The 13,897-nt window shown below is 44.9% G+C and overlaps 1 protein-coding gene across 1 annotated transcript; it reads left to right on the top strand.

Moving 5' to 3' along the window:
- Window positions 1–5,527: 5,527 nt before the first annotated feature.
- SVIP (small VCP interacting protein) lies at window positions 5,528–12,224 on the top strand. Its single transcript, XM_051622075.1, has 4 exons — window positions 5,528–5,752; window positions 6,682–6,732; window positions 9,852–9,968; window positions 10,724–12,224. Exons 1-4 carry the CDS (start codon window positions 5,690–5,692, stop codon window positions 10,736–10,738), a joined length of 246 nt encoding a protein of 81 aa, XP_051478035.1. The 5' UTR covers window positions 5,528–5,689; the 3' UTR covers window positions 10,739–12,224.
- The last annotated feature ends 1,673 nt before the right edge of the window (window positions 12,225–13,897 follow it).

Raw genomic sequence — 13,897 nt, 5'->3', positions numbered from 1 at the left:
ATAAAACCCAGTTTTGCTACATTCTTTAAAATTTCTCAAACTTTCAGTGATGTTGAGAACTAGTACATTTCATCTGTTGGGAGGTATTAATTTTGTATTTTCATCTAATTATCCCTTGCAGATCCCATGTCCTTCCTACATTTTGCGCAAAATTTCATACATTTAAGCAGAGGGAAAAAATAAATATTATTATTTCACTGTTGCTAATCTTCTATGTGCACACATAAAATATGTTTTGAGTTAGTGATTTAACAGCTAAGTTTTTTTAAATTGTCCAAAACCAGACAGTGTCTAGAAATTTTCACGCTATGTGTCCAGATGGGTATAAATCTAAGGTACTTATCAGATGTGACCTATAAAAAAGGCACAAAATACTAAGTCACTAAATTGTGCTCATCCTATGCACTTCTCTCTCTTCTCTTGGCCCACAATCAAATATTATAATTAAGACCCTGATTTGGCAATATTAAGAACAGATCCTTTTCTTTTTCTCCCATGAACTCTGATGGAGCTACTAAGAAGATACTGAGGTAAGACTGTGGGAATCAATCTCCCCATATATAAATCGGATGTTAGGAATAAAACCTATCAAAATTACACTGTTTATTAGTTCCTCACACCTAGTACTTGGAGCCTGTGTCTCCAGTAACTGCCCTTTAGACAGCAGGCTTTACACACATGGCTGTTCTTGAACCTCTCAAGAAGGAAGGAGCCCAACAAAAGGAGCTGAGGATCTAAAACCAGCACCATTGCCAACTTCAATATATCCAGAGTGCCCAAGGCATAGCAGAGTCTGCCTGCTTCTTGCAGCTAACCATGTATTGTCTGGATTATAGAGAGCACTCTAATGGCCCTGAAAAGGACAGGACAGAGGTGGAAGTGCACCTTTGCAGCCCAACTTGCTGTTCTGTAACTGACAGGACTGGACCTGTATCGCAGGCGGCAGTTACACAGAGACAAGAACTCTTCTACAACCAGAAATTGACTTTCCCCTTTAATTTACTACTCTGAGGGGATGGTGACATGCAACGTTATAGCCAGAGAAGAAATAAGTAAGTGGGACTGACTGAGAACTGCTGTGGAGAGGATTAGACCTGTAGGCTTGCTAAGCAGAGCGGACGGACACCCCCTGTCCGCCAGGACTGCGCCTGCTCGCACGGAAATCAATGGCAGCATCTGTATTGATCACCTTCACTCCTCTCCTGTTGATACTGAAGCTGATGGCTAATGACTAGAGGGTAACACATAAACCTCCACAGATGCTGCAATTAATTTTCCAGTAGAGAGCCTGGCACTAAGCTGTTCCATGCCTCTCTCCTGGGAAGGGCTCCTGGTCTTCACTGCTTTGAAAGCTGCCTATGGTGAAAGCAAGTACTGCTGACTCCCAAACCACAGGCAGGATTGAGTCACTCTTCTAGTTACTTGCCTTTTCTTGAAGAAAAAGTGTCTTAAAATTTAAAATTCAAATGAATACTTTTGTTAGCTGGAAGAGAGATATGATTAGTAACTGAACATTCTGAAGTTAAATTCCAACTATGCTCCAATTAGTAATGAGTTTTATTTTTTATATAATTAAATGAGCACAATAACTTCTTAAACTAACAGCCAGAAATGTATATACCCTCTCTACAGCTTCAAACTGAAAGAGGCGAGATTTAGAATAGATAATAGGAAGAAATTCTTTAGGGTATGGGCAATGAGACACTGGAACAGGTTGCCCTGAGAAGCTGTGGCTGCCCCCTCCCTAGAAGTGTTCAAGGCCAGGTTGGATGAAGCTTGGAGCAACCTGGTCTAGTGGGAGGTGTCCCTGCCCATGCAGGGGGTTGGAACTAGATGATCTTTACATCCCTTCCAACCGAAACCATTCCATAAGTCTATGATTTAGGTTTATGTGCAAGAGCAGTAACAAGAATCCTCCACTATCAGTAGGTTCCCATGCTCAAGGGCCAACACCAGAACTGCTGTGCCCCTTTAGACCTCCTACTCAAGGGACTCTCATTTGCAGTGGTGTAACAATATGAAGTGTTTCAGAAGATGGAGGTATTGAAAAGGACATTTGGGGCAGATTGAGTATGTGTAAAGACTAATTTTCACATCAAAAGTGAAAGTCATCAACCTGTGAGTCACTTGGCCAGGATTCTTGAAGCAATTTCCCTTGTACATGCATTATCCTGAACACATAACAGTACAGAGTAAAAGCTGCCTCTTTTTTCACCCCCCTGCAGTCATCAGTTATGCCAAAAAGCTTTCTGACACTTACAGAAATCTAGCAGACAGTAGCACCTTCATCCCTACTTAAAGACACACTGCCTGTAATATCAAATACAAATCAATACATCAGAGGTGTGGTTATAGATTTGGGAAATACAGGAAATTTTTGTGTCAACAGTACCACCTGCTGGATTTCAAGATAAGAGAGTCAGATACTTTTCAGCACTGATAAAAATCAGATTAAGATGCAATTCATCACCCTTCTCGCACAAATGCCACCATAACTAAACAATTACAAAGTAACTAGGAACAATTTACCAGATCATCTAATGAGCTGCCAAAAACATACAGAAAAATCGAGGACATTTTCAATATGTACTTCTTGTTAAACCAGATACTCAAAACTCACTACACACCACTCACCATGTGAACAATAATTAAAAAATAAAATTGGTCAGCCTAGTAGCCCCATTTAAAAAACAATGTGCTACCACTTAATGGCAGTGTTATATATGTTTTTTTTTGGTTTAGGTTGATTATATAACTAAAGTGTTATTCCACTACAACAGGGTGAGCAAAGTTCACAAAAAGTCCTCCCAAAGCACTAAAACACACGAACTAGAAACCCCTATCATCTGTTACTTTTTGAGCTATCATGAACTACCATTTCTAATCTCACAGCATCAACAAATACTCAGGAAGCAATTAATCGAGGAGCACTGCAGCTTGTAAAGGAGGAGAGCACACTTTGCCAAGTGATCACTGCTGTGGTTATGAAGATAAGCTTAATATAGAGCCCAAATTATCCCCAAAATCTGAATTGGCTTCTAATTTTCAAGCCATCACTGGTTATCAGTGTACCTGAGCACACAAGGATGCTGTTGAATTAATTGCAAACTACACTTACTGAGAATTTCTTTAAGCTCATTCCAGGAAGACTAACAAGAACCAGTTATTAAAGGACTTAACTGAAAGGTTATCCCTAAACTTCTGGGGTAAATACTACAGCCTTGAAAACCCTCAGTAATAACCTGTAAGTCCTTTGTTACAGAACAAGAGATTGTTACCATACTTCCTGCTACTTCTCAATAAACAGCTTTCTGACAACCTTATAAAGGCACTTCAAAAAGAACCAAAGTTCTGCTTGAACCACTCACCTTTTCAGCTCTGTCTTACCAGCTCATACTGCCAGAAAGCTGTGCTCTCTTTCTCTGTGCTGAGTTCTCTCCAAGTGTGCTTCTTCCTCTCTCTTTTTCAGATGCAGCAAAGTTTATTTTAGCCACACAGGAATTATCATCTGATGATTCCACTAGGGGACTGCAACCAGTCAAGAAGCCCTCAGTTCTAACCTGAAGCTCTATATACACTAAGCTTGGCTGCTCTGCTGGAGCTTTTGTGCACTCCTGCAGGCAATCTCAGCCTTGCTAAGGAGGGATGGGCAACAGGTGACCTCCTGCTGCTCCCCCTTCCACAAACCTCATCAGCCTCCTACCATGACTGGGGAACTTTTGTTGTCCAGTTGAGAAAGCCCAGGCCTGTGTTGTGACTTATGTAAAGTACTTAGTTAAGCAACAGGATAACCCTTTCTGATGGCTAATTATAGCTGCAGGGAACAAATAAAAAGCACTTAAATACTTTACAATCCTGTATGATATCACTGGCTTCTGGAATAAATTGCAGGATACAGAGTCAGAGAGTCATAGAATCATAGGATGGTTTGGGTTGGAAGGGACCATACAGATCATCTAGTTCCGTGTCCCTGACACAGGCAGGGACACCTCCCACTAGACTAGGTTGCTCCAAGCCCCATCCAACCTGCCCTTGAACACTTCCAGGGATGGGGTATTCACAGCTTCTCAGGGCAACCTGTTCCTGTGTCTCACCACCCTCATAGTAAAAAAATTATTTCTAGTATCTACTCTAAATGTCCCCTCTTTCAGCTTAAAACCATTACCCCTTGTCCTATCACTCCATGCCCTTGTCAAAAGCCCCTCCCCAGCTTTCCTGGAGCCCCTTCAGGCACTGTAAGGTCTCCCTGGAGCCTTCTCTTCTCCAGGCTCAACAGCCCCAACTCTCTCTCAGCCTGTCTTTGTAGCAGAGCTGCTCCAGTCCTCTGATCATCTTCATGGTCCACCTCTGGACTCACTCCAAAAGCTCCATGTCCTTATGTTGTGGGCCCCAAAACTGGACAAGGTGCTCCAGATGGGGTCTCACAAGAGCAGAGGGGAACATTGAAGCAAAAAGGTATACCTTGATCAAAATCACCGAGGAAAGAAACGGGGTAGATGTTGCATTGTTTATGAAGAATATGTATTATACTCTTCACATAATGCTTGGGGGTGGATCTATACACCAACAGTCAAATTCAGGAACTTTTATGGAAAAGGATAGTGCTGGAGTCTGCTGCAAATAACTAAGCGAAGGTGGCAACATTTTAAGAAAAAGAAAAATAAAAATCAATAGTGGAAGAGCTTTGAAACTTTCAGGTTTCCTCTGTTTGCTGATACGAGTTTTCCAAGGAGGGCAAGGAAGGAACTCTTGCATGGCAGCTCTGGACAGTAAGCCACAGCAAACCCCTGCAAAGGGGACCAGAGACTGAACATGAAAGCAAGCATTCCTCCGTCTAAAACCAGGGGCTTTCTAAATGTTAAAAATATTTAAAATGGGAAGGGGGGGGGGGGGAATCATCACATGCACCTCAGGAAGAACGTAAATGAAAAGCGACGAAACGCGAGCAACGTTTTCCGTGAAGTAAAAACCGGCGGAACCCGGCTGGATGAGACACGTCCAAGGGAGGACGAGGGGGCTGGACTAGATGATCTTCCGAGGCGCCTTCCAACCCCTCAGGGTCTGTGGGTGACCCTGGGGGAGGAGGGGCTGCCCGGGCCCGCGCCAGCCCCGGGCCTCCCCGGCGCCGTCACGCCCGGGGCCGCGCTGCTCTGCGGGCAGAACCGACACACGAAGCGCCGAGCTGGCTGCGAGCTGAGGCCGCACGAGAGCACCCCTGGGTTGGCCAGGCGGCAAGCAGCACGTTCCAGCAGCTTCCAGGCAGCAGCAGCAGCAGCCGCAGCAGCCCCGCACGCAGGGCGAGCCCGGCCCCAGGCAGCACCGCCCCGCGGAGCCGGGAACCCCTGCACCCCTCCCGCGGCCGGGAACTCATCGGAGCGTTGTCCCTTTGGCCTTAGCGGAGTTAATTTAGTTTTAACTACCGGGGCGGAGCGGGGGGGGGGAAGCTCCACACAGCGTGCCCCCCCCACCAGCCTCTTCCCGCCCCCCCCCCCCCCCGCAGGCCGCTGCCCTCCCCGCTCCGCCCAGGCGAGCCCGGCCGGCCCTGCCCGCCCCCGGGGGCACCGCGGGGCTCCGCTCCCGGGCCCAGGGGCGGGGCAGCCGCCGCAGCCGCCACCTCCTCCTGCCGCCGCTGCCTGCCCTGCCCTGCCCTGCCCAGCCGGGGCCGGCCCTGCCGGCGGTGGGGCCCGCCATGGGGCTGTGCCTGCCCTGCATGGGGGGAGCCGTCAAGGACGTGGTGGAGACGCCCGACCCGGTGAGTGCGGGGCCGGTTTCGTTTTCTTCCGCCCGGCTGTTTGTGCGGCTGGCAGCGAGGCTGCGGGACAGGGGACGGGCCTGGGGGAGCAGCGGCCCTGCCCGCCGGGGCGGGGTGCGGGGGGAAGCGGGGCCGCCTTCCTGACGATGGAGGCCGGGCCGTGGAGCCGGAGCTCCGCGGGAAGTGGGGGGTGTGGGGGGGGTCAGGCCTCAGGGCTTCCGCAGTGCCCCAGGGGGGTGCGGAAGGGCTGGGGTTGTGCGGGGGAAGCTGGTGCGGGGAGGGGGTGGCGGTGGGGCCCAGGCCGCCCCTCGGCAGCCCGCAGCCTGGGCCTGGCCGCCCCCCACGCCTCACCCACGGGCTTCAGGTGCAGGGATCCGTGCCTTCACCGAGGCCAAGGTGACGTAGTTTTTAACCAGAAACAAATCAGCTTTTGTCCCTAGTGCCCGCTGATGCTGCTAACTCAGCTTCAGGAGGTGACATTTCTTCTGCGTGGGTAGCAGCCGGCCTCCCTGCTTTTGGGACCCCGCAGCTTTGGGGGCTTTGTTGGGGAGAAAATAAGGGGCCTGTTAAGCCTGGAAGGGCGAGGCTTCCCCTTCTCGCACTTGAAAAAGGTCATTTCACACACTGCGTGCCTTCTCATCCCAGTCTGCGTTTTTGGGAGTGAAGGTGTAATGCTGACAGCTGAAAACAGATTTCTGGTGGGGTTTGTAGATATGTCAGCAGCTGCTCTTCTGGTGTATTAGTCACTGAAACCACTTCGTTCTTGCAGCCTGGCAGTGGAGGGAGAAAGATTATGCTAATTGACTTAAGGCTGGCATTTAGTGGCAGTTTGCATTACAGATTTTAGTCATATTTAAAAATCAAGACTTTCAACAGAATGTGCAGGCTGTATTGGAATAGAATCTAACTGTCTTTCACATTTTATTTAGGAAGTAAAAAGAAGACAGCTAGCAGAAGCTGCTGAAAAGAGACAAATGGAGGTAACATCTGATAAATTGCAATTTATTCAAAAGATACTGTGGTAACTGGTTTGTGTGGAAAATAAGGCTTTTGTGGGAACACTGGTTATGGTGCCTGGACTGTGGGAATTATGATTACGTATTTTCATAGTCTTGTGGTATACCATTTTTAATGTTTATTTACAGTAGAGTTTCATAGCTAAGTGGTCAAAGACCCACTGCAGGATAGCTGAGTGTATTTGGATGGGAGAAGTTTTGCAGTAGTTAAAAAACAACCTCAGAATTGAAAAGCGAGTTCACCTTTTTTTTTTTCCTCTTGTCCCCACTGTAAGATCTGAAAACAAAAGACTGAGAAATATTTTAAACCAGATTTGTCAGATAACTTTTGTGGTGGCAATTTCAAGTGGTTCTGCACTTGTTTTACAAATGCAGGTTATGGGCACTTGCTAGTTCACTTTATCCAAGTGGCATTTAGCTCCAATTCCAGCAAAGAAGTATTAACTCATTCTATCTCTTTACGTTTCCTAAGCCTTAACTACTTAAAATAGAAGAGGTGGGATACAAATGTTATAGCAGAACATAGAACTAGCCAGCCTATTGCTGCTTTTCAGTCCTTCTCAAAAAAAAAAAAGGCTCACCACAAACACCATGCAAAACCTACAGTAAGTAAAATATGTATTTTAGGGACTGCAGGTGAACCATGGAGAGAGAGAGGAATGAATGTGTTGTTGGTATGAGTGTTAGTGACGTTATATATTGAATTAAAAATCGACCATTATTGATGAGGACCATGTTGAACTGGCTTTAAGGGAGTCATGGGTAATTGGAGCAACAGCTGATTGATTCATTAGACTCTCTTGCAAAACTCTTTGATTTTGTGTCAGACTACATAGTAAAAGCAGTTGACATGTAGTCTTAAATTGCAAAGGGTTTTTTAAGCATAACTATAGGAAATACACTTTTGGGAAGCATGTTGTCATGGTTTGACTCAGGATTGACAGTTAATCCAATGACAACAATGCTCTTGATCCTCTCCCACCCAGGCAGGGAAAGGAGAGAGAGAAAACTAAACTAGACAGCTTTAATTAAATACTAATGATAAAATATGTACAAATATATACAACTATGTGCAGGAATGTGCAAAGCCCCTTTCACCTCCCCCACTCCCAGAAACTCCCATGACATCTCCTGAGCTGTGAACAGTCCCATAATGTCCTGGAGACAGGAGCTGAGGGTAGTTATGAGGGTCAGGAACACAGAGGCCTAGGGATCAAAGGAGATGGGTAGATGGAGTCCTCCCTGGACACCAGCCATGGACAGAAGAAACAGCAAAAAAAGAGCTTGACTTCCAAGATCCCTACATTTATACCCAGAGCCACATGGATGTGGATGGAATAATTTGTTTTGCCAACTTTGCTGTCAGTCTAGTCCACTCCTCCCTATGGGAGGGTTGTAGATACAAGTCTTCTGCTCCTTTAGTATCTGAAGCAGGAGATTCAACAAGCAGAGCAGAGTGTCTTTGGTCTCTCGGCACCAGCTATAAACATGCCAGCATTATCAGTCCACAAGGAAAACTTTCTGCTAGTTTCAGCAAGTGTGCAGCTTAAAAGAGAGTTGACTGAAGGGAAAAAAAAAAACAACAAAACCAGTAAAATTGGCTTCATTCTGGCTCAAACCAGGACACATGTGGAAGGGGAACATACCCATCTAGCTCTTAAGCTGCTAAAAAGTTTGCCTGAGATGAGGGAGAAATGAAGCAACTTGGCTTATGGATGGCTTTGAAGTTCTATGGTACTTGTTAAGCTGCTAAAGAAGAGCAGGTATCACTGTTACTTGTTTTCTTAAAAGACAAAGAGATAAAGCATCTACTGGGATTATCCAGGACTACCTTTGAGAGCATTTTAGCATTTTAGTAACATGTCTTGCAAGCAGCCCAACTCAGTTTTCCCCCTCATGAGGGACAAAGGAGTAGTTCAGATGTGCTCCTCTGCTTAGTGTTTTCCTGTACATGCTTCTTAACTGCTCATTATTCAGCCTGAAGGCATGGTGAGGTGTTCTTCTTTTTGGGGAGCTGTAGGGGGAGTCTGGGTACCTGACTCACTGGGAAGGCCAGTTGCCTAAAAGCTAGAAATTACGGGGTCTGAGTCAGTATTTGTTGGTAAGATTTGCCTTAGTAGCCCAACTTGTCATTAATTTCAAGTGAGAGCATTGCCCATTTCCCTTGGTAGATTGTAACATCTTTTCCATAGCTTATGCTATAGCTTCATAACTCTAAACTTGTAAATACCAATTTTTAAACTATTTTCTTTCTAAGTTTACAGTCTTCGTCTGTATTTCTGATACTCCTGCCATCTAGCCTAGGTCAATGTTAGACCATCACCATGAGGTTGTGAAGCAGGCAGCTGACACCAGGTTTCTCATCTGTCTGCTACTGCTATCTGCACATCCTGTGAAGGATAGACCATCACACGGGTTATTTTCACATCTCAAGTTTAGAAGCTGGATTTCTGGCAGGCTGGGCTAGCACTGCTAACGTGACCTCTTCTTCCCCCTGCGTGTGAAGTTTCCATCAATTTCTGTAGGAGCTACACGGGGCCTGTGACGTTTTCTGTCTGCTGGCTGAGTGTTAGAAGCTGGTGTTACGATTTCCATCATCTGTGTCCTATCTCTAGGTAGCCTTTTGATAAAAAGAAATGGAAGATGTGAGCAGATGGTGCAACAGCTCAAGTTCTTAGACGTTAAGTCTGCCAAGTCATCTCTTCCTAGTTAATTCTTTCTGTGATGGCAAGAATAGGCCCTAACACTGGAAAAAACAGACTAACATTTATGGGACTTTTGGGAAGGGAGGTTCTGGTTCTGCATCTTAGAAGGCAAAGCAGGTGCATGTAATCACAATAAAGTACGTTCACCTGGATGTAATAATATGAAACAAAAACACCCTTACATAGCTTTAGAACCAAGAGCTCACAGTATAAAGAACTGTCCTGAAAGGCCTGGGTTTATGCAGTGGTAGCATTACTGAATGTTCCAGTCTTTTCATGCAAACCACAGTTCACAAAATGGTGTTGCCAAGACTTGGGAGTTCAATTTCTATCCAGAAAAACAGATAACTAGTCTTACCCAACTGTGTTTTCTCCCAGGCTTCCTCTCGAGGCATTAAGAACGTTCAATCTGTAGAGCAAAAGAGAAAGAAACAAGAAGAAATAGAAAAAAGAATTGCAGCTTCAGGTTCTGGAGGAGGAGGAGGAGGACTGAGAGTAAGTTTAAAAAAGAAATGTGACACAACTGTTCTCATATTCAGTTATATTCCAGTTTTATTGTCTTCTACAAGATTGAATCGCTTCAGGAAAAACCAAGAGGAAGAGAAATAGGATAGAAATGGAACCATGTGTCATTAGCACACTGTTCTTAAAGAGACTTCATTTCTGGGACACAAAGCAAGGATGGCAAAGAGCTTCCCCCCAACCTCCTTTCTCCTCAGTTTCTGCACCTCTGATGCACCCAAATTGGATCACTTGTACAGTACTCTCAGCACTGGGCACCTCCTCACTGAGCTGAGCTATACGCAGCATCCCTTTTCAGTACAGGTTGAGGTTGTGTCTTCCCTCAAATGTTTGAGCTAAGCAGGGGGATGAATTTGGGTTTCATGTTATCTCTCTCCAAAAATTGTATACAGTGTAGGCATACGTACTGATGAACTGCTTTTCTAATGTAAACTCTGTCTCAGAAGGCCAGACAGAGATTTAATTAAGAATTAGAATCGCTCCAAGGCAACAGATGCATCTGGTTATCAGAACACAAGCTTCAGAGGCCTTCATCCCTTTCCCTCCTCAGGGAACAGGAGTTTGTATAAGCTGGCACTGGTGGGCTGCGTGTCCCTCACTTACTGGATATAAAAGGTGTTGGAATAGAAAATTACTCTTCAGACAACTTTGTGGTGTTTGGTTGGTGGTTGGTTTTTCTTTTCCCTGTCTTCATACAAACCTGTGGTGTATTTTGTTTGTGTCTTCAGTGGCAGGTGGGATAAGGAGGTTGCACTTCTGGGGAGAAGATTGATGTTTACGGCCAACAGGTTGCCAGTTGCAGCAGAGTGGCACTTACTCATCACATGGCTTTTCCTGTTTGCATATGAAGACTCAGCAGTACTTTGCCATTGTGGGAGGACAGATGTGGAAACGTACACTAAGAAACATAAGAACTAACTATGAAAACTAAGTTTTGGCCAATTTTCTTTGTTCTATGTGCATGTTTTATTGTTTCCTTGTGAAGGGAGTGAGATGGGTTTTCTCAAGTGAAAGTGGCCTCCTTACTGTAGTCAGTCAGTATGTGTGTGCTGTCTGGTCAGTTGGTGTCTGTCTGTGTACAACTGGCTTATCACAGCTCAGGTGCCTATGTATTATTTAGGATGCTTACTTCAAGCTGTATGATTAAACTTTTAAGTTCTCATGTAGAAAGTTGTTCATAAATAGATGTATTTGAATACATAGGCGACAGCATTCCTCTTCAGTTTCCTAATGACTTCTGAACTGCTTAGGGATTTAGTGCCTTTTTTAAAAGAAGAAAGCAGATTCATGGTGGGTCCTTAAAAATAGAAGCTTTTTGTGACACTAGTTAAAAAAACAGAAACCTTTATAAACCCTGTATACTGACAGAAAGAAAGCTGTTTTATTATGAGTCTAATAATTGTTGTCATTTTCTGATGTGGATGTCTTTTGAGTCTGTAAGTATTTATAATGAATACTGGAAGCTAAACATTAAAAATACTGTTATTAGTTGTTCTCCTTTGTTACCACCAGAGGGCAGTGCTGCACTCCTCAGGATTTTGAAAAACAAACAACATTTATTACGTCATCTCTTAGGTGGTTCATTTCCTCAAGTTTCTTGTCCTGTGTAGGTGGGTTTGTTGCAGTGCAGTAACATTTGCCAAATGCCAAAGCTCTGTTACTTTTCTTCCATGTTCACCAATGTCTCTAAACCCTTTCTCCAACATGAAACTGCCTTTGATTATTTAGAGCTCCCTGCACTGTGGTGTTACTTTCAAACTAGTGGCCTCAAGTCCCTGCTTTGATAAATGAAGGAAGCTTCTTGCAGCATGATCCAAGAATCTAAGACACCAAGAATCCAGCTCCACTTTTCCCTAGGGAGCAATATGCTTGGGCTCAGTATGTTACTGTCCCCATTCCTGACCTAGTTTAGGCTAGAGAGGCTTTTTTTATTGTTCCTTGAACTAAATATTTCTTCTCTTACCTCTCTCCTATTAGTGTCTCACACTGTTAGGAGTGCAGTCCTGACACAGTGTGCTTCCTGGCTCAGCCTTCGGATTTGAGTTGAGAAGGGAGACTTTTCAGTATTAATACAATGGTGTTTGTGCTAAAAAGCTGTGTCCTTGGCAGGTGAATACCTTCCATTTCCTTTCATTGCTGGCAGTTTCTCTCTTTGTATTCATTGGTTGTAGTGATTTTTTTAAGTAAAATGAAAATGCATTGAATTAAAATAAAATATACTAAACATTAGTTTGAAATGTGATTTTCAACTCAGCATCTGTCATGGCGGGTGTCCTACAAAGACACTCTAACTAACTAACTTGGTTGGTCACTTCAATGTATTTCAAAGGTAATACATTTTTCTTTACACCCTCTGTAATTCTGCTCTTACAAAATCAACGGGAGGAAATAACCATTGGTCTCTCTTCATCCAAGCCCCCAGTCTGTGAAAAAGCCACTGACCACACAGGAGTCTGTGCTGGGATCAGTAGTAAGACTTGCATTTAAAACATTGAAATAACCCAGTGAAACACATCACAGTTTCTTGTGTCACCCCTTGATGTTTTGATGCTCTGAAAGTTGGAGGAGTTTCCCGTGTGGAAGAGTCCTGCTGGTGTGCTGCCCAAGGAAGGCAAGGCTGCCCTGCACTGCTCCAGCTGCTGTCACCAGTCGGTGCTTTGCATTTGAGTGAGAGATTAGCAGCCTGTCTGAGCACCCAAACTGCTCCTCAGCCAGCCCTTGGTCCTGCCAACACAGCTGGCTTGCCTGTGGGCCTGGCAGCTCCTCTGCAAGATGGGAGGAAAAGTCTGGATCACCTCAGATGGAGAGAACCTTGTATTTAAGAGGCAATTCTTGCAGTTCAAAACTACCAGAGAATAGTGCCTTTCTCTCTCTTTCCTTCCTCTAAGTAAAAACCAGGTGTGTCTGCTTCTTAAGAGCCCTTGTTTTGAATGTCAAATTCATTCTTGCAACTAAGAAACACATCAGAGGATTGGGGGGTTGTAGTTCTATATTACAAGTTACTGATTGATAAAGCTGTTTTTAAAAGAGGTTTCTACGTCATACCCACCTAACTGGTCTGGTGGCTAATCTGAACTGAATCTGGCAAGTTACTTGAGTAGATTAAACCACCACTTGTTTGGGTTTGTTTTTTTGGTAATAGGAATTTCAGTTGAGAATGAAGACAGAAAATACTGCAGTTCAGTAGTGTAAACCTGCACGAGTTGAATACAAAATAGGAATTTTCTCCTTATTTCCCCAATCCTAGATGTCCTTTCATGGCAATTATCTAGGCAGTTGACACTTTTGGCTTTACAGCAGTAGCTCTATTGCTCTTTTCTCCACCTTCTGAAAGCAGTTTCAGTTTCTTGCAGATCCCTGGGAAGACTCCTGGCAGTCACAGAGCAGGGCTCAGAAGCTGCACTGAAGGAACTGGCTCTTGGTGGCTGCGATAGCAGGATCTTTGTTGCAGTAACAAAATGAAACCATCTGCTACTGCCTGTTGTTAAAACACACAGATTGTGCCTGGGATAGAGCCTTTGGGGCAGAACACCCTGAGGTTTGGGAGGACACAGAAGCTGTGTCTCCACAGGGGTAGGTAGCAGGGCTGCAGGCCCGTAGGAAAACAGATGAGTTCAGCATGTGGATCTGGCACAGTGACAGGCTAATTCACTGGGACACAGCTCATCAGGCACAAGCAGTGCCAGCAGTTGGACTGGGGTGGAAAAACCTCTCCAGCCCCATAAACATTCATGTCCCACATGTCTGTTTCACCTTACTTTAGATTCCTAACATACCACAGGCTAAGAAAGTAGGAGACACAAAGCCAAGGAAAAGCACTCTGCCTCCTTCCCTGTCGGGTACTGCAGATTAGCAGCCAACAAAGCAGTACAAAACCTAAAGCCAGGAAGAACCAAACTCTT

The sequence above is a fragment of the Apus apus genome, chromosome 5, assembly GCF_020740795.1.
Source record: "Apus apus isolate bApuApu2 chromosome 5, bApuApu2.pri.cur, whole genome shotgun sequence".
NCBI classification, from domain to species: domain Eukaryota; kingdom Metazoa; phylum Chordata; class Aves; order Apodiformes; family Apodidae; genus Apus; species Apus apus.
This window is presented reverse-complemented; position numbering and strand designations above follow the sequence as displayed.

Bases quoted from the DNA above. Each gene is read 5' to 3' on its own strand.
- SVIP (XM_051622075.1), top strand. From the start codon at position 5,690: ATGGGGCTGTGCCTGCCCTGCATGGGGGGAGCCGTCAAGGACGTGGTG. The intron at 5,753-6,681 runs GTGAGTGCGGGG...CATTTTATTTAG, and splicing joins TGGTGGAGACGCCCGACCCG to GAAGTAAAAAGAAGACAGCT. The intron at 6,733-9,851 runs GTAACATCTGAT...GTTTTCTCCCAG, and splicing joins CTGAAAAGAGACAAATGGAG to GCTTCCTCTCGAGGCATTAA.